Source organism: Phocoena phocoena, chromosome 2, assembly GCF_963924675.1.
Source record: "Phocoena phocoena chromosome 2, mPhoPho1.1, whole genome shotgun sequence".
Taxonomy (NCBI): Eukaryota; Metazoa; Chordata; class Mammalia; order Artiodactyla; family Phocoenidae; genus Phocoena; species Phocoena phocoena.
Genome location: NC_089220.1, coordinates 45,169,555 through 45,188,313, shown reverse-complemented (window position 1 = coordinate 45,188,313; position 18,759 = coordinate 45,169,555). Strand labels below are relative to the sequence as shown.

The 18,759-nt window shown below is 45.4% G+C and overlaps 2 protein-coding genes across 2 annotated transcripts in view; one reads left to right on the top strand and one right to left on the bottom strand.

Annotated features, from left to right (window-relative positions):
- The first annotated feature begins 366 nt into the window (after nt 1-366).
- FBXO34 (F-box protein 34) lies at nt 367-2,505 on the top strand. The gene has a single exon (XM_065872641.1). The coding sequence runs from the start codon at nt 367-369 to the stop codon at nt 2,503-2,505; it is 2,139 nt and encodes a 712-aa protein (XP_065728713.1).
- An 8,388-nt stretch (nt 2,506-10,893) lies between these two features.
- Nucleotides 10,894-18,759, bottom strand: part of ATG14 (autophagy related 14) — a 39,158-nt gene continuing 31,292 nt past the window's right edge. Inside the window, exon 10 of the mRNA XM_065872230.1 lies at nt 10,894-13,901. Coding sequence (XP_065728302.1) covers nt 13,595-13,901 — 307 coding nt within the window. The 3' untranslated portion in view covers nt 10,894-13,594. The remainder of the gene's footprint in view (nt 13,902-18,759) is intronic.

Below are 18,759 nucleotides of genomic sequence, written 5' to 3'. Positions count from 1 at the left end.
ATACTTTCATTTCTTCTTTACTGTGCCTTGTACTGACCCTTGAGTGTTTTTAGTAAGTTCAAATTTCTTTACATTTAAAGCACTAATTTTATGTATAGAATGTTAACTAATGTCAGTCTGAAATTCACCCATTTATTTTCTGGTCTGTATACCATGGAAAGTAGTTATTTTTGCTTTTGTTGTTCTTGATTTGTACGTTAAAAACTAGCTGAAATGAGAGTTGGTAAAGATTTAGTGAACTGATAGAAAGTGTTTCTATTACTTGCTAGAACCATCTGAGCGTAAGTTTAAAAAAAAAGAAGCTTTTCTAAAAATGAAATCAGTATCTTAATCAAATGTGTATTTCCTCCTTGTAGAGCCTCTGTTATGCACCTAAAGCCATACTGGAAACTCCAGAAGAAAGTGCGACCTTTGGAAATCAGCAAGGAAACTCTGAGAACTCCTATGAGCCACCAACAAGCTATAAATGATGAAAAATGCAAAGCTAGCTGTATGAAACCAAGTGTCTTTCCTTTAGCCTCTCTTGGTAAAGCATCATCTCGAAAGCCTCTTGGAATCCTTTCTCCAAATGTCCTGTGCAGTATGAGTGGGAACAGTCCTGAAGAGAGCAGCGTGAATGTTAAAACCAAGAAGAATGCATCGTCTGCAACAATCCACCAGGGTGAGGAAGGGGAAGGGCCACTTGATATCTGGGCTGTTGTGAAACCGGGAAATACCAAGGAAAAGATTGCATTCTTTGCAGCCCACCAGTGTAGTAATAGAATAGGATCTATGAAAATAAAAAGCTCCTGGGATATTGATGGGAGAGCTACTAAAAGAAGGAAAAAATCAGGGGATCTTAAAAAAGTCAAGATACAGTTAGAAAGGATGAAGGAAGTCAACAGCAGATGCTACCAACCTGAGCCTTTTGCGTGTGGCATCGAGCATTGTTCTGTGCATTACGTGAGTGACAACGGGGACGGAGTCTATGCCGGGAGGCCTTTGTCGGTCATACAAATGGTTGCCTTCCTCGAGCAAAGAGCCAGTGCTCTGCTAGCCAGTTGTGCGAAAAACTGCACTAACTCACCTGCTGTGGTGCGGTTTTCCGGGCAATCCAGAGGTGTGCCCCCAGCCCCCGAGCCCTTGTCTGCCCCAGGAGCATGTGAAGAACCCATGGAAAGGAGAAATCCTGAGGTTGGTGAACCACAGAGTGAGCCAGTCCGTGTCCTTGACATGGTAGCCAGGCTGGAGTCCGAGTGCCTGAAGCAGCAGAGCCAGCGTGAGCCTGGGAGCCTCTCGAGGAATAACAGCTTCCGTCGCAATGTGGGCCGCGTGTTGCTTGTGAATGGCACCCAGGCTGAGGAAAGCAAAACAAACAAAGGCGCCTTGGAGGTACCTGACACTCAGGTGAAAACTGTGGGGTCTGTATCTGTGGACTGTGGCCCCTTAAGAGCTGACCATTGTTCTCCCAAGGGGGACCAGGCCTGGGACGGCGCTCCTCGGGGCTGTCCCTCATTGCCAGCAGGCGTGAGTTTGCACACGGACAGTGCAGAATTGGAGCCAGATCAGCAGACTGCCATGAAAAACAGCAATACACATGATGTGGAAATGACAGAGGAACTTGTTGGGTCACCTTTTCCTCCTCGCACCTGTCCGCAAGCCATTGAATTGCCCCCCGATGCTATTGATGGTATGAGTGAAGAGCTTGTGCCTCTTGCTAGCCAAAATCCTGATCAGAGAAGAAAAGAATCTTTGTGCATTAGTATCACTGTGTCCAAGGTAGAGAAAGACCAGCCTTCCAGTTCAAAGTCCTGCGAAGACCCACTTCCAGGGATGTTGTTTTTTTTGCCATCTGGTCAGCACCAGTCGGGCTGTGCCCAGCTGAATGAAAGCACAGCAGAAGAGTCTTCCGAGGCCAGTCAGCTTGAAGATGCTGCAGAGGGTGACAGTGCATCTGAGGAAAAGAGTGTCTCGGCTGATTCATTTGTCCCGCTGGCTTCTGTGGAAAGTACATTACCAGTGCTTGAGGCATCCAGTTGGAAGAAGCAGGTGTCGCATGACTTTCTGGAGACCAGGTTTAAAATCCAGCAGCTTTTGGAGCCTCAGCAGTACATGGCTTTTCTGCCCCACCACATTATGGTGAAAATCTTCAGGTTACTTCCCACTAAGAGTTTAGTGGCTCTTAAATGTACCTGCTGCTATTTCAAGTTTATCATTGAATATTACAATATCAGGCCAGCAGATTCTCGCTGGGTTCGGGATCCACGCTATAGAGAGGATCCGTGCAAGCAGTGCAAGAAAAAATATGTGAAAGGGGATGTGTCCCTGTGCCGGTGGCACCCCAAGCCCTATTGCCAGGCATTGCCCTATGGGCCGGGATACTGGATGTGCTGCCACCGGTCTCAGAAGGGCTTCCCTGGCTGTAAGCTGGGGCTTCATGACAATCACTGGGTCCCTGCTTGCCATAGCTTTAATCGGGCAATCCATAAGAAAGCAAAAGGGACTGAAACTGAAGAGGAGTACTAAAGTTTATGTGCGAGGCAACGGACTGATTTTTAAAACTGCAAACCGCCACCTAGATATGCCGTTCCAGTGAGTGTTGCCTCTCAGTCTTCGTTCCAGGAGAACCTCTGCTACTCCATCAGGACCGCCATTGCTCAGGCATCTTAAACCTCTGAATCTACAAGCTGTACAAGAAAATCGGTCTCATCGTTTTATAGTGGTGCCTCATGCTTGATCCGGGGTTGTATCCCACAGTTTGATCCACTTGGCTGTGAATAACTATGCCTGTTTTCCCAAATCAAATCCTTCTTCAAAGGATTGTTCAAAGAAGACTTGCCACCGTCAAGAATGTTCAGCAGAGTTCGTCGCAGACTATGCAGGCAACCCCCAGAAAGGGGTTCTGGGCATGTTTTGAGCACTGGCACCATATCTGAAATAAGTGAATAGTGTCCTATGAAGAGAATAGCAGTACTCTTGGGTGAAAAGTCTGCTTACAAAGAAAAGTTAGGCACCTTACCTTAGACCTTGTATGCTTGATCTGTGAGACTGATGTTTGTGGTTGGAGACGGATTTCATGCCCTGTGGTGTTTACAGTGTATATAATGGTTGTGTTTTCATAGGGCTATGAAAGTGCACATTAAACCCGAGCGCCTTTACTTTAGATGAGTGCTTTTGGCCCCTCTGTAAATAACACTATTAGAATCCAGTTGTAAAGAGCGGACAGCTGACTGAACATAATCACCACAATGCAGCTAGGAGAGTGTTGCAGCTACAACTGTGTGGATTTTTTTTTTGGTTTTTTGTTTTTTTGGTCTCGTCTCAAATTTGTATAAAATATGAATGTTTCCCAAATAAACTATGAATGTTTTCTGTATAATATATGAATGTTTCTGAGAAGAAACTCTAAATAGTTAAGAGGTTAACCTGTTGAAAGGATACCAAATAATGGTTTAACTGGACAACCTTAAAAAACTAGCATAGAGAACAATCCTTTGTTATATTTTAGTGATTCGCCAAGAATGAGAGAATATTATATAGTCAGATTATAACATTCTTGTCTATTTTATTCTTTCTGTCTGGTTACAAATTTTTTTTAACTTCAATAAAAACATGCATCTTAAATGGGACCTGAGTTTTGCAGATGTGTTTTCTTTTTTGAGGTAATATTGATGAGGGATATTGTGAACTGAATCCTAAGAATTAAAAAAAAAAATTTGAGTTGTTGGAAGGGGAGAGAGAATTCTTTTCTACCACTGGAAAGAGACCATCTTCACTTAACATTATGAGCTTACACTTTTGCAACCCTTTAACACTTAGTTTGAATTTGTTGTCTGCCCAGCACCCTCTGTACTTCCTATTGGATGAGGTATTATTATCTATGCGTAATGAGTTAATTGTTTAGAAGTCATCATGTAACACTTGGCAGGGCTGGAAGCTATCTGGCCCCAGAAAGCTGCAGTGGAGGACCTAGAAGCTAGGTTGGCTTGAAATTGATACCCACCAAAAAAGCCTTGGAGCTGCATCAGCTCTGGGCTGTGGAGAAGCAATGGTAAATGTGCCAGGGGTGGGGCTGTCTTGAGAGTGATGAGTGAAGGCTCTGGTGGTCCCACAGGTGAAAGATGGAAAGGTGGAGTAGGCTTTGGCCAGGGCTGCCAAGCAGAGTGGGGCAGGGCTGGAGTCCAGGAGCCAGGTTCACCTGTGGCTGAGGTGGTATGTGGCCACAGAGCAGCTTCCTTCTTACCTTATCCTTAGGCAGTAGCTGCTCCTGCCTGAAGAGGGGGGACAAACTGAAAACTGTCTGGATGCTGAACAAGTCTGCCCTGCAGGCACATCGCCATGCTACCTCCGACATGCTCGGCTGGAGCCTGTCTGTGACACAGGACCAGGAGAGGCTGCGAAGGCTGACTTCCCCTTCAGGGTGTCGGTGTCCTTCCTCATGACTCACCCCAGCCAAGGTACGTGAGAATACTTTCCATCCCCCGGGCTGAAGTTTCCAGTGCTTGTCGTCCTCCGCTGTGGTTTGCTCTAAACTGGCAATCTCTGTGTGTACCTTCCTAATAGGTTTGTTTTGACTCCTAATTTAGGATTAAAGGAGACGTGCACGTGCAGGACTTGCACAGCTTGGTGTGTGGAATGTCAGCTTTCATTGTTATTGGCTCTTGGTTCTTCTACATGTGCCCAGGTGGTTTTCTCAAGTCAGCCGTTCTAGATGTGGTTTTCACGTGGGACACAAGCTGTGAGTCTGCGACGGCCTGAACTGACCAAGAGCAGAGGACAGGAAGAATTTTGCCCTAACCCCATCTTGGCATGCAGTTCTTGGGGTTCTCAGAAATCACTGGAGATCCCTTTTGAACCGTGATGCGAGACCCACTTCCCAGGGGTGTCTGTGTGAATGACAAGAGGATTTTGGCAGGTGGGGCCCAAGGGCACCCTGGTCTTCATTTCTAGGCAAGTGTAGCTGTTCCCCTTAGGAGAAAGATGCTGTGCTTCAGAGCCCCCTAGTGCCAAGCTGGGGAAACCAGCTCACGTTTTACTTCTGCAACAGTGCAGTGCTACCTGCCTTCCTGCGTGGCTGGAGAATCCTAGACTCACAAGAAAGGAAGTAAGAATGTGGGCTCGAAGAGCCTAGGCTCAGCCCAACTCCATGCCCATGGGGACCCAAGTAAAGGGTTCTTACCCCTTCAGCTTTTGCTCAGAGGGTCTGATACACCTGGCCTAGATTCCCTGCCACCCCTCACTTTACCATTTGAAAGAAAATGCAGAGCCAGAGAAAATGTGGAAGAGTCAGCAGCTCCCTGCCCCCAATCCCTGGGGCAGTTTGGCTTTGTTCCCTGCTCAGTGAATGAGACCAGATACCAGGCAGGGATGAACTGGAAAGGGAAAAAGGGCCAAGATTATAACTTTTTCTTCAGGCCTTGTCAAAACGACTCTGGAATTAAAATGGTCACGTGAAAGGCTCATTCACAACTGGCCACGTTCCCTGCCCTAACGAACACACTGACAGCCTGTGGGCAGGAGGCGTGTCCTTTGCGTCCCCTGCCCCGTCCTGTTCACCTTGGTTGGCTGCACGGTGCCTCTAGGTACCTCTCTACCGCCACCGCCTCTTTGGTGTATGGAGCCCCCTCCACTTGGGGCTCATGCAGGGCAGCTTGGTCAATGCCACCCCTCAGTGCCTCACACCCAGTACACACCCTCCATAAAATGTTTATATTCCTTTCCAGTCGTCATCTTGATGTGAGGGGTGCTGGCAGGTTCTGATTGCTCTGGGCTCTACTGTAACTCCTTCTAGTATGAGAAACCTGAAGGGGGATGAGGGGATCTGGGAGGATCCTTTCCTCTGGCCACAGCTGGTCCCATGGGAGCTTTCTTGGTTGGGGTCACTTCCACAGCAGCCCTAGGAGTTTTGCTGGGTAACTGTCAGTTGTGCATTTGATATGTTCTGGGCTTTGTCGTGGCTCCCCCAGCAGCAGCTGCTTTGGGCTTTCTGACTGTAGAAGGCTGTGAACTGATGGTTAAGCTTGATCTAGGAGCCCCTTCCTGGACTCTGTCCAACCACCCTTCTAACTTGGACTTGTCAGAGTCTCCCTGCCAACCTTTATGGACTGGCCTCAGACACTATTCCTATTATGTGGGTCTTCCCGGGCATTTTTCCGTGGCTTCAATAGCCTCTATTCCTTCTTTACTCAGCAGACTGGCTACTCCTCCTCTCCTGCATCCCACAGCCTACCTCAAAAACAGCACAAAGCCAGTCTGCGCTAAAATGCCACCGTACACTGTAGACTGCACCAATAACCAGAGCTGATGTTATTTAGCTCTTACTGTCAGGTACCACGCTGCATTTACTAAAGGCGTTCTCTGCTGTGCACCGCGACTGGCACTCAGGGAATCTGACAGTTTCTATCCCGGTTTTCCTTTGGGTTCAAACAAGCCAGAGTTGCAGTCTCCAAGATGGATGAGAGTATCTTTGTGGGAAATGTGCAGTACCTTCTATTGACATGCACCTAAGTGTGTGGCCATAGCTGGTGTTTGCATAACCTCACAGAAACAGCAAACATCACTGTGGTTATGAACCCTCTGGGGACTTACAAGTGTATTTACACCTAACTGGTTTAAGCAAAACCCACAGTTAGGTAGCAACCCTCTTCTAGGTGGTTTGTTTGACCTGGGTGTTATTTTAGAGGCACAGGACCACTGAAGTTGATAGCTGGGAGGGTACTGGGAGCAGGGAGATGGCCATCTCTTACACCACACCTCTGGGGAGACGTGGTGCTCCTCTGTTTAAAAAGCAAAATGAAACCTTCGCCTCTCAAAGGCCCCCATCCCCTCTTCAGTTTGCAAAGAACAGGCCTTAGAACAAATTAACTTTGGGATCCGTTGTTTCAAATTCTTTTTGGATTAAGATTCTTTTGGGGCTATAAAAGTTTAAAATTAGAAAGCTTTACTTAAATGTTTTGTTTTTCTCTTTGGAATGATAAAACCCAGCAGGGATTAGGTTCTAAAGTTAGCATTTAGGGGGAGAATGGCACAAAGCTGAAATTACTCTTGGAAGTCCTGTGTGTCTATCACCCACCCAGCAGAGAATGATATACACCAGGTACAGTGGTGGGAAATGCGTAAGTCCTGTAAGAGGACTTGTTCTTGGGGCTTCCCTGGTGGCGCAGCGGTTGAGAGTCTGCCTGCCCGATGCAGGGGACACGGGTTCATGCCCCGGTCCAGGAGGATCCCACATGCCGCGGAGCGGCTGGGCCCGTGAGCCATGGCCGCTGAGCCTGCGTGTCCGGAGCCTCTGCTCCGCAACGGGAGGCCACAACAGTGAGAGGCCCGCGTACTGCAAAAAAAAAAAAAGGACTTGTTCTTGCTGAATGATGAGCAGTGTACAGACACCAAGACTTGGGGCATAGCAGATCGCATCATCTAGTTAATTGGGGCAGAATCACTTGTGCTGTTTAAATTATTTCCCTTCCTTATGTCCACCCTCTGCCCCCCATCAGAAAATCAAATAGCTGCTTTACCAACTGTTTTCAGATGTCTATTAAGTAGTATGAAGAGGTTGATACAGATTCAAAATCAATTAGTTGCCAATCAGTAAAATGTAGCGCAAAGTTGTATTTGTGTTGGTGCCCTGTCCATTAGAAGGGGAAGTGGCCCGTTTGTATAACAGTGTTTGCAGTCCAGTGGGAGGACAGGGATGGAGCCAAGCCTGGGCACACCCAGCTTCCGCATTCTGGGACTGAGCTGTTGGCCTTCTCTGCTCTACCTCACCAAGCCTCCTGTATGGGCAGCCAAGCGTGATTCTGCTGCAGGGTGCATGGACTGCCACAAACCTCCTTCCACCCCAGCCCTGACTGATTCTTCTTCTAAGCAGAGATGGTGCTTTGGCTGCCCCGGCATCTAAGCTGGGACCTCTTGCATGATCTTATCCTTTTCCAAGGCCAGGAGTCTCACTTTCAGGCTTCCAGTGTGTGCTCTGCCGAGGCTCTTTATTGTGTACCTTCTCAACAGGAAATTGCTGACACACCCAAAAAGAGTGAATTCAAGGAGGGTTTATTACACGTGTGTAGATACAGGGGCAAGCCTTTCCCAATTTTTGTGGCCCAGGGCAAGAATACAAATGAACCCTCCTGCAGCCCCTCTGCCCTCTTAATATTTTTCATGCTTATTAGATGAAATAATCTTTTTGTATATCTTGAGTTAAATTCTATTATAAAAATACATTTTACCTATTTATTTTTACCTTTGTAATGAGACTACCAGAAAGTTTAAAATCAGATGTGTGGGCTACATTAAATATTACATTGGACAGCACTGCTATAGGTCAACGCTTTTATTTTTTTTAAGACATGGCAAGCAGAGGTTCTCCAGAGAGCTCTCCAGAGAAAGGGCATTTATTTAAAAATATTTATTTACTTATATTTTGGCTCCGTTGCGTCTTAGTTGCAGCCTACGTGGGCTCTGTAGTTGCAGCACGTGGGCTCAGTAGTTGTGGTGCGCAGGCTTAGTTGCCCCATGGCATGTGGGATCTTAGTTCCCCGACCAGGGATTGAACCCACATCCCCTGCACTGGAAGGCGGATTCTTAACCCCTGGACCACCAGGGAAGTCCTGGTCAGTACTTCTAAAATGTTAATGTACATACGTATTATTGAAATGATTCTGATTCTGATGGCACCCAAGACCCTTCATTTCTCACAAGCTCCCAGGTGATGCTGCAGGTCTTAGGATCACACCGTGAGCAGTAGCAACTCCAGAGAAATTAGGTGCTAAAGATCTTGGGCGTAGTATATCAGAGACCTCTGCGGGAGCTCTCCAGCTCGCAGGCTTTTTCTCAAAGGCCATCAATGCAGTAGAACTCCCAACTTAAGCCAGTACCAGTGCCCCTGAGCCAGAAAATAGAGGCACCAGCCTGTGGGTGGGTGCTAGATGTGGTCTTTACTACTTTGAAGGCAACTATTACGCTGCTGACACAGAAGATATGCCCCGTTTCTATCATTCATTAATCAACTTTGGATTGGGAGGTGTGTCCCTGCCACCTACTATTTCCAAACCACTTGCCACTTTCTTACCGAAATCTAGAGCCACCTACTTGCTTATGCTGTAGAAATGTCTTCTTGATAATGTTTTAAATTTAGGGAAATAAGTTGCTGAGGGTAGGAGAGCCCTTTCCTCAAAATCCAGGTGTCTTCTGAAGTCATACAGTAAATGCCAGAAAAGCACACCCAAAAGGGGAGATGATGAACAAGCTGATATGCACCTGGAGGTTATTAATGCCTTCATGATGCTGAGCTGCTTCCACTCCACTGACTCCAGCCCACTTTTCAACACTTACCTAGTGCTGGCAGATACCACCTGCCTATTTCTCACTTTTTTAAAGGGACCATTTGAATTCTCCATCAGATTTTCTCCCCACCAGACTATCCCTCACTCCTTCCCAGAAAAAGCACAACAAAGAAGTCACTGATGTGGCTCTTGCTGTTTTACCATCCCTTTTCTTCTAGAAAAGACTGTCCCACTGGTGGTTTCTGGGTTTTTTTTTTTTTTTTAAAAGGGACTTCCCTGGTGGTCCAGTGGTAAAGAATCCACCTTACAACGCAGGGGATGCAGGTTTGATCCCTGGTTGGGGAACTAAGATCCCATATGCCGCTGTGCAACTAAGCTGTGCACTACAACTGAGCTCTCACACCTCACCTGGGGCCCACGTGCCGCCAACTACGGAGCCCAGGCGCCCTGGAGCCTGTGCGCCACAACTAGAGAAGAGATTAAAAAACCTGCACGCCACAACTAGAGAGAAGCCCGCGCAACACAACGAAAGATCCCGCATACGGCAACTGAGACCCCCACGCAGCCAAAGATAATAAATAAATAAATCTCAAAAAAAAAAAATCCACTTCACCTATGTAAAACTCTTAAGCAGATGGTGAACCCTTTTTCCAGGGTATTTTCTCACCAGATCCTTGGAATGGGGTGCTAGTGGTGGCTTTCTCTCACTGAGTGTTTCATAGCTGGGATTCAGATAACTTGCCCAAAAGCCAGTTTCAAATTTCCTGGTACATTTTGTTGAAGCAATTTTCAAATCACCTCCCAACCACTAAGGACAAAGTTATCCTTAGTTCTTTCCATCTGCTTCAACCTGATTCCTGCATCGATCATGAAGTAACTTTTGAGGGCTGGGAATCTACGGGTACACACAGAGATGGGAGCGTGTTTTTAACTGTTACCCAGGGAGGTCGAAGGACTAACACTGAAGCACATGCCCTATTTAGGAACCCTTTCATTTCCTTGCCTGTTCTGCTGCTGCTGGCTGGCCTTCTCCTGCAGGTAAAGGAGTACGATGACCATGGCAACAGTTCCTTGGTACTTCTCTGAGTTGGTCTTGCTGTTCCGCAGTAATCACTCTTGGTATCCCTCATCCACCTTGCAGGTGGCCCCTCTCCATAATAATCTAACCTGAAAGGTACAGATTATCCATCTGGGAGAGACTACACAGTTATTAAAACAAAACACAACACAGAGGGGAGGGATTCTCCAAAAATACTCTGTTCTCTCAGCTTGACAGATCCCCTCTAACACTGCCCTTTATCTCGTCCTGAAGAAAGCCTAGGCAAATTCCATACAGGCAACCTAGAAGGCCCCATCTCTCCCTCCCTCCCTCCGTAAGGGGTTGTTGCAATACACCAGAAGTCACTGCCAGAGACTTGCATCAAATGATGGCTACAGGAGAAAAATGCATCTTTAGAGAAAGATGTAACTGGTAAGTGACCGATTTTCGAGCTTACTAAAGATGGACCATTATTGTTAATACTACTATAATTTTTAAAAAGTATTAACAGGCATTTCCCATTACCTGGCAAAAAATTCTTAAAAAAAAAAATTATCCTCTAATTTGTATAAAATACTCCAGAGTTAGATCTCATTCTTGCTACCCTCAATGTATTCAGTAGAAATGAATAATCAGAGCTTGAAAAAGACACACATATTTGCAAAGTACTGTTAAAAGATTTATTGCAATAATACAATAATAGTTTAGAAAACATTTGTATGACTCAAACTGGTTTGGAAGTCGCAGAGCAGTGGGGAATCCCTGCAACATGACGCCCCAAGGAGATTCTTTAACAGCATGCCACCAAATGTTCTTCCCCAAATTATCAATACACGACTCCTTAAATGAATCCTGTCCACTCCCCAATGTTGACACTGTTTTTCCCCTTAACTTACAGATGTGCAAAACTTTCCTTAGTTATACTCCATTTCAAAAAAAGTCTTTAACAGACCATTTTAAGCAGCCTATTTGGTGCCTGTGAGTTGTTTTGGTATTACCTTGTTTCAACAAATCGTCTTATGATGGAAAACATGACCAAGTTCTATGGCTTGTTGTTTAAAAAAAAAAATACCAGCTTCAATTTTTTAAAAAGCTGTTTACATATGGTTCTGGCACCTACATGAAAGATTTTAATGAGCAGCAAAGACAGTAGAAAAAACAGTGGTTGAAATGTATATTTAAGAATATTTACAGGGTGGATCCAGTGCAAAATAATGAAAACCAAAATATCTCAGCAGTGTAAGCCAGTATGTTGGTGTTCAAAACCATTAAAGGTTTGATCATTTAACCCTAAGTAAAGTGCCTCCAGTTGATATTAACAATAAAACATACCCTACCAATCCCTACATTTCCCATATCCTTGTAAGTTTTGTTGAATTACTCTGGTTTGCGATCTCATGGTTTCGTCAGAGGAATCCTTGAGACAAATCATGACTGTTGTGCATCTTTCAGCTGAAGTCATTCCCTCACCCAAGCCCCGAATCCCAGTGTTCCAACTCTTAAGACTAAGCTCTCCTTTCTGAGGGTTTGAGTGCCTAGACAACTCTTACGGGATTTTAAGTTCATTTGGTATTTGTTAAAGTCTACCACAGCCTCTCTCTATGAACTACACTACAGACTTGGATGGGACAATGCAACCCAGCAATCACGAAGCCCAGCACTTAAAACAGATACTGGCTGTATAAGAACCCACAAGGAGAAAAGCCTGTTTCCTCCCTAAGTGGAAAATTTACAGTCAGGAAACTTGGGACTCCTGGATAGGAATAAACACCCTTCTGCAATTCTATCCCAAACTCTACCCAAACACTAAATATACCAACAGCAAGAGCTATATATAGCACCTCGGATTTGGAGGCAAAGTATCAACTATAATAATTATGAGAAAAGAAGCTATAGGGCAGGGCAAACCTCCCGGTGATTTATGAGGTACTGTCATGCTGATCACACTAACAAGATATGGTAACAATGCCGGTTAGGAAGTTTCCATTGGATTTCACTTTGTAGTTGTTACATAGATTTCTTCTTGCAGTTATTAAAAATAAAAATCTACTTACATATTTGTACATAATGCCTCACTACAGTTTTCTTACAAGATTGTCACTAAGAGAATGACAAGACACATTAGCTGAAAAGGATCTCCTGGTGAGGGAAAATTCTTTCCATCAGAGCTTTCCCAGGATACAGAAGAGCAGTAGTAGCTGTAATGCTGTGCTCTGCATTTCAGAGCAAAGGTAGTGTCTTTAGAGCAACAAAGACCTCTAGGAAACAAACAAGCAGGGTGGTTTTCCGTAGAAAAACCTGCCACTTACTAAATCCCTTAGAAAGAAACCTGACACCAGAAAAATGACCATAGGCCACTTCAGTGGCTTTTAACCTGTGCCCAGGCAGGAATTTAGCTTCCATAAGGGAACAACCATAGTCACTTTTCACTCACAGAAAATAAGTTCAATTTCAAAATGCACACAGTGTGGATGGTAGGAATTCAATAATCTAGGTATGAATGAACTTAATTCCCCTCAAAATCCAAGGAAATAGTTTTAAATCTTTAGGACATTACTGCAGCCAGGATTTCTTCCCTTCGTAGATGTGGGTCCTACAGAAAAAAAGACCTTAGTTTCTTTGCTCTGTGGGGAGAAAGAAAACAAGAATGTCCAACAGGCCACAAGAGAGCGGCACAAGTGAAATCATTTTTTAAACTACCTCTCCCCTACCAAAAGAAACCCCTACCCTTTGAAAACAAGACAAAAATCCTTGACCTAAAAACCAAGCGTGACCAAATTATAAAGAAAACAAGTGTTTCAAACTGCCTGCTTGTTCTCTGTACAAAAAATAATGGCATAAAAACAAACTCATAGTAAACAGTTTTTATCTTTCAAATCCTAACCATCAGGAATCACTTCCTTGTGATTCAACCTCTGAAGCAAAGTGTTTAGGAACAGTCTTAGCATCACAGGGACCGCCATGGCAGCCGCGTCTGTGGGACCAACGGCCTGTGGTTGGAAGGGGTTCTGTGTGTTTCTGCCTCAAAAGAACTGGCATGCACACAGGGCCTTCCTCCACCAGCGCTGGTCTGGGAGAAGGGCCTGTGACTCCTCTGTTCTGTTAATTATCATAAGCATGTCAGTCACCACCACGGCCCAATCGACAAAGAGAAATGCTCGTCTCCCTGTTTTAAAAAAACCCAACAGCTTAACCTCTTTCTGTTCCAGGCACTATCTTAGCTAAACACGTAACGTTTACTAGGGCGTGGAGTCAGAGCTTTCTCCAGGCCCGTCTGGTGCGTCTCAATTCCTGCTCGTTAACGGTGTCCAGTGTAAGCTTTAAACCAGGAGGTGACGGAGGCCGCGGCAGAGGAGATCATCCCACCGGCACTGCTGCTCGCAATGGGCGGGGACGCCTGGGTGCTCTGGCTCTCGGAGACTTCCACGGGCTGGGAAGGAATGTCACAGAACCGGGGGCTGGGCAGGTTCTCCCAGTCGGTGCCCAGGTCGGTTTCCTCGTCACTTACGTGCTCGTCTCCACTCTCGTCTGATTCTCCAGCAACTCCGGGATCCACAAACTCCATGGACTCCTCCAGATCTGCTCGCACTTCAAAGGGTCCCGACCTGTGTGCAGACAGGGAGGGCCCCTTTAAGACAAGCACCCCTCTCGCAACATAAGACCCGATGGCACGGGGCAGGCCCAGAGCCGTCACCACACCCACAACTGTTCTAGAATGGAGCTTTTCTTTACCTAAACAATAATGGCCATCCAAGTAATGGAAAAAAAAACCACACCACACTTTCCCTCAACTCAACCTACTTGGGAAGACCCTGGATGGAAAAAACCCATCCGCTGAGACTAGGCATGCTGGTCCAACATACGATTTCCTGTTTCAAGCCACCACAGTATCCAGGCATGCCAATGGGAGAATTCGGACAAAAACAGTCACCTGATGCACACACAGGCATATCAGTGAAAAATAAAACTGTACAGGTGTTCTCTGCCTCATGGAAGCCCCCAATTAGTAAACTCTTACGACTCACAGGGGCTAAATGATAGGGTTGTATGCATGTTAGCAAAGCTTCCTTGGAGTAGTGCACGCATTTTAAGGTATCATTACATAATTTTCTAGGGACACATTTACAGCATTGAATGAGATACAACTATTTAGAACATATTCATCTGGAATAGTGCATATTTCTGCACTATATTTCAGGAGAAAACTATTTTTATTTCCCAAAGGTCCCTAATGACATCATCACCTCCAAGTCAGGCCTCATCCCCTGTGACCACCCCTCAGTGCCACTGTGGAACCCTTGTAAGCAAACTCCACACAGCCCCTGCTGCTCTTCCGTGCCCCCTTTCTAGCTCCTGCCTCAGGGGAGCCAGGCTGCATTTCCTTTGGGTGGGCAGTCACCCCACCTACTGCTCCTCCAGGGGGGTTCCCTGCAGCCAGCTACAGGGTGGGACCACATCACTCCAGCAGCCTCCCCCCTGTTGTCCCCAAGATAAGGACACAATGCCTTGGTTCACTTAAGAGTTTCACTGACAGTTACTTTGGGGAAAGTGACAGACATTAGCAAAAACAACAGACATGAGAAATAACTTAGAATTGTACAGCCTGTCATTTTAGTCTATGGTCCAAACTTCTCTGCAGCCTTTATGATGATAAAAGCCTAGCGCTGGCCTCCAGTGCACCTCACCAGACCTGTACCTTCTGACTCACTTTTCCCAGGGTCAAGCAACCTTCATTCTTCTAAGACAACCCTGCTTCCCAGCTAAAACACAGCAATAGCATATAGCCAGCATTTCTGTTCCCGGCACTGGAGTCCCCGTTGGCCTCTCAGATGTCTGAGCCAACCAGTCTCAAAACAAGCCAGCGGGGGTTCTTCCCCTCCTCCCTCACGCTCCTGCCCGCTATGACCAAATAAGCCCCCTTTCCACCCTGTGTCCCCCCAGCTCAGGCCCTCACTGCACCCCCTCCTCCTCCTCGCTGGGGTCTCACCTCCTCCGGTCAGCCTCCCTTCACCCCAGCAGCTTGCTGAGAGCTGCCTCCACCCCTCTCCTCATGGCAGCTGCCTACCAAAACATGGTCACAATGTAAGTGCCTTAGCTGGGCTCCCTCTTTTCCTGAACACAAAGCTCTTGGATTCTGTTCTGTTCAGCTTCACTGTCCAGGGGGCCTCAGCATCTACTGCCAGGTTTCATCTCCCAAACCCCCCAGGCTCCCTCATAGACCCAGGTCAGCTCTCCACTGCAGTCACTTCCTTGCTGCCAGCCCAAGAAGCACAGCCTGTTTTCTGTTCCTATTTGATGCTGCCAGATCTCCTCTTGGGATCCCTCTCGGCATGAGACTGCCATCACCTCCAGGCCCTCTCTTTAAGGGTTTTCCCAGGAAACAGGCAGGAGTGATACACGGGGGCGGGGCGGGGTGGGGGAATGACACTCCCTCCAGGCAGAGGTCCCTGCCAGAAGCCACGGGGACTCCAGTTCTCTGCTTGGAACTGCATAGGGCAGAGTCCAGCTGGCCTGGAGAAGGTGCCCTAATGAAAAAACTATAGGGAGGGAGGGAGGGAAGCACAAGAGGGAGGGGATATGGGGATATATATATATGTATATGTACCGCTGATTCACTTTGTTATAAAGCAGACACTACCACACCATTGTCAAACAACTGTACTCCAACAAGGACGTTAAAAAAGAAAGAAAGAAAAGAAAACACTAGTAAATGATTCCCAAGGTGGCCAGTCTGAACAATTTTAGTCCCAGTGAGTGACCGACATTTGTGAGGACCTGTGAGAGCAGACGTTTCTCCACTCAGCCTCTGTCCTATCACTTCTAGCTTAGAGATCTATTATCTGCCCAGCATAGCCCAAGCCACACACCCCCCACACAAAATTAACTAGCAAAAGAATTAAGTCTTTTCACTTAATGGCTCTGGGAATAAAGATTTTCAAATCATTCCTTCAGTTTTCAGTTTAGCTGAATAATTGGTATCTTTTTATTCAGGACTCTGAAGCCAAGAGTACTCATTTTTTCATGATGCTGTCGGGGGTTATTCTCATCGATTAAGGCAACAAAATGTTCTTTTTGGCTTTTAGGAAGTCTCTTTTGCAAAATATTTCAAAAATATTATATGATAGAATATACAACCTCAAGAGTGAACCCTACTGTAAACTATAAACTTTGGATAAAGATGATGTGTTAGGGGCTTCCCTGGTGGCGCAGTGGTTGAGAGTCCGCCTGCCGATGCAGGGGACACGGGTTCGTGCCCCGGTCCGGGAGGATCCCACATGCTGTGGAGCGGCTGGGCCCGTGAGCCATGGCCGCTGAGCCTGTGCGTCTGGAGCCTGTGCTCTGCAACGGGAGGGGCCGCAACAGTGAGAGGCCCACGTACCGCAAAAAAAAAAAAAAAAAAAAATGATGTGTTAATCATGGTAAAGACTGGATCAGGTAAGAAAAATCAATAGATATTAAATCCAGGGGGAAATTCTGATGAGGATAACTGCATGGTCTCAAAGTGTCTCCCAACTGACTGCTTATTAGTTGCAAGGAAGGAAAAATATAGGAATTGTAGAGAGGAGAAGGTAGAAAGCATCTTGGCTGGGAGATCAAATTAGCATCACCAATGAGGGACAGATGGCCACTGTGGGCCTCTGGATGTGACACCCACGAGACATTCACCTAGGCAGCATTCCAGCCTGGAATGTATAACCTGATCTCATTTCAAGGAAACATCAGAATAAAAGTTCTATTAAAAAAGAAGGAAAAAACAGTAATGTCATGAAAAACAAACAAGGCTGTGAAAATGTTCCAGATTTAAAGGTTAAAGAAACATAGCAACTAAAGACAACATCCAACTCAAGACTGGACCCTGTACTTGGGGTGAGGCGCTATAAAGGACATTTTTGGTCCACTGACAAAATGTGCATATGGCAGTATTGTATCAATGTTAAATTTGCTGATGTTGGTAACTGTACTGTGGTTAAAAGCAAGAAAATATCCCTATTTAAAAAAAATACATATTGAAGTATTTAAGGGTCAACAGCCATGATGTATGTATCTTATCCTCATAGGGTTCAGAAAAAGTTTTTGGGGTATGTATGTGTATTTATGAAGATAAGAGAGACAGAGAAACTGCACACATGATAAGCAAACATGGTAAAAATACCAGCAAAGGTTAATCTGGGCAAAGGGTATATATGTCTTTGTACTATTTTTATTTTTTGCAATTTTTCTGTAAGTTTGAATTTATTTCAAAGAAAAACAAAGTTTATGTTGCATTCAGGATGGGATCCTCAGTTCAGCTGGTCTCAACGGAAGCAGGAAGTCCCACCGAGGTTTATTAACAACGTCTCTAAAGCCTTGATCCTGACTGAGGCAGGTGTGAAAGGGGCCTCCTGAGGCTTACCTCCTGACCTCCTGGCTCACAGACATGAACTCGACAGCCTGGCTGTGCACGTGTACTCCTGTCGGACGGAGCCCTCTAAATGGAGAGCTGACTTGAGGGCAGCCCAAAGACAACTTCAGACCCACCAAAGAAATCCAGCCCTAAGAGAAAGGTGTTTGTTTTCCTAAACAACCAGCAACACTGGGTTACCATCAATCCTTTCCATTTTTGCCAAACTGATGGCTGAAAACTAGAAAGCTGTTTAGAAGTGCATTTCTTTATTCTTGACTGAGGCTGAAGATTTTTTTCCATTTGAATACTGACTACTTGCACTTCTTTTGTGTGAAATGCCTGCCTGAGTCCTTTGTCTATTTTTCTATTAGGTTTATCTTTCTTTCATGGATCTGAAAGATTTTAAGTAGTCTAGACTTTAATCCGTTGTCTATTATAAAGGTTGCAAAACATACCTGTTGCTTGTCTTTTAACTTTGTTTATGGTATCTTTTACCAAAGACATTTTGTTTTGACACAGTAAAATGTGTAACTCCTTTCCTTTCTGGTTTTTGGGTTTTGTAGCTTGCTTGGGAATTCCCTCCCCACCCTGTGATTATAAAAATCGTCTTTTCTCCTAGTTATTTTACAGGTTTTATTAAAAAATAAAGTAATAAGGTCTTTCATATCATCTGGAATTTATTTTTACATATGGAATGCAGTATGATTCCAACTTTTCCCCACATAAATACCCAACTGGCCCACCACCATTGAGCTGCTATTATCCGATTCAACATGCCACCCTATCATCTATTATATTCCTACATACATAAGAGCCTGTTTTTGGCCTCTTTATTTTCTTCCTCTAACTGCTCCACCTATTTGCATGCTAACAGCAGATAATAAAGGTTTTAATTACCTTTATACTATGTTTTAAAAGGGGCCAAGCCCATCCCTTATTATTCTTTTTCAAAATTTCCTTTCAGGTGCTTTTAGTTGAACTTTGGAATCAGCTTAACAAAGTTCCATGAAATATCTGTTGAAATTCTGATCAGGTTTCCTTTTGGGCAGAAGTGGAATTTTTACCACACTGAGGCTTCC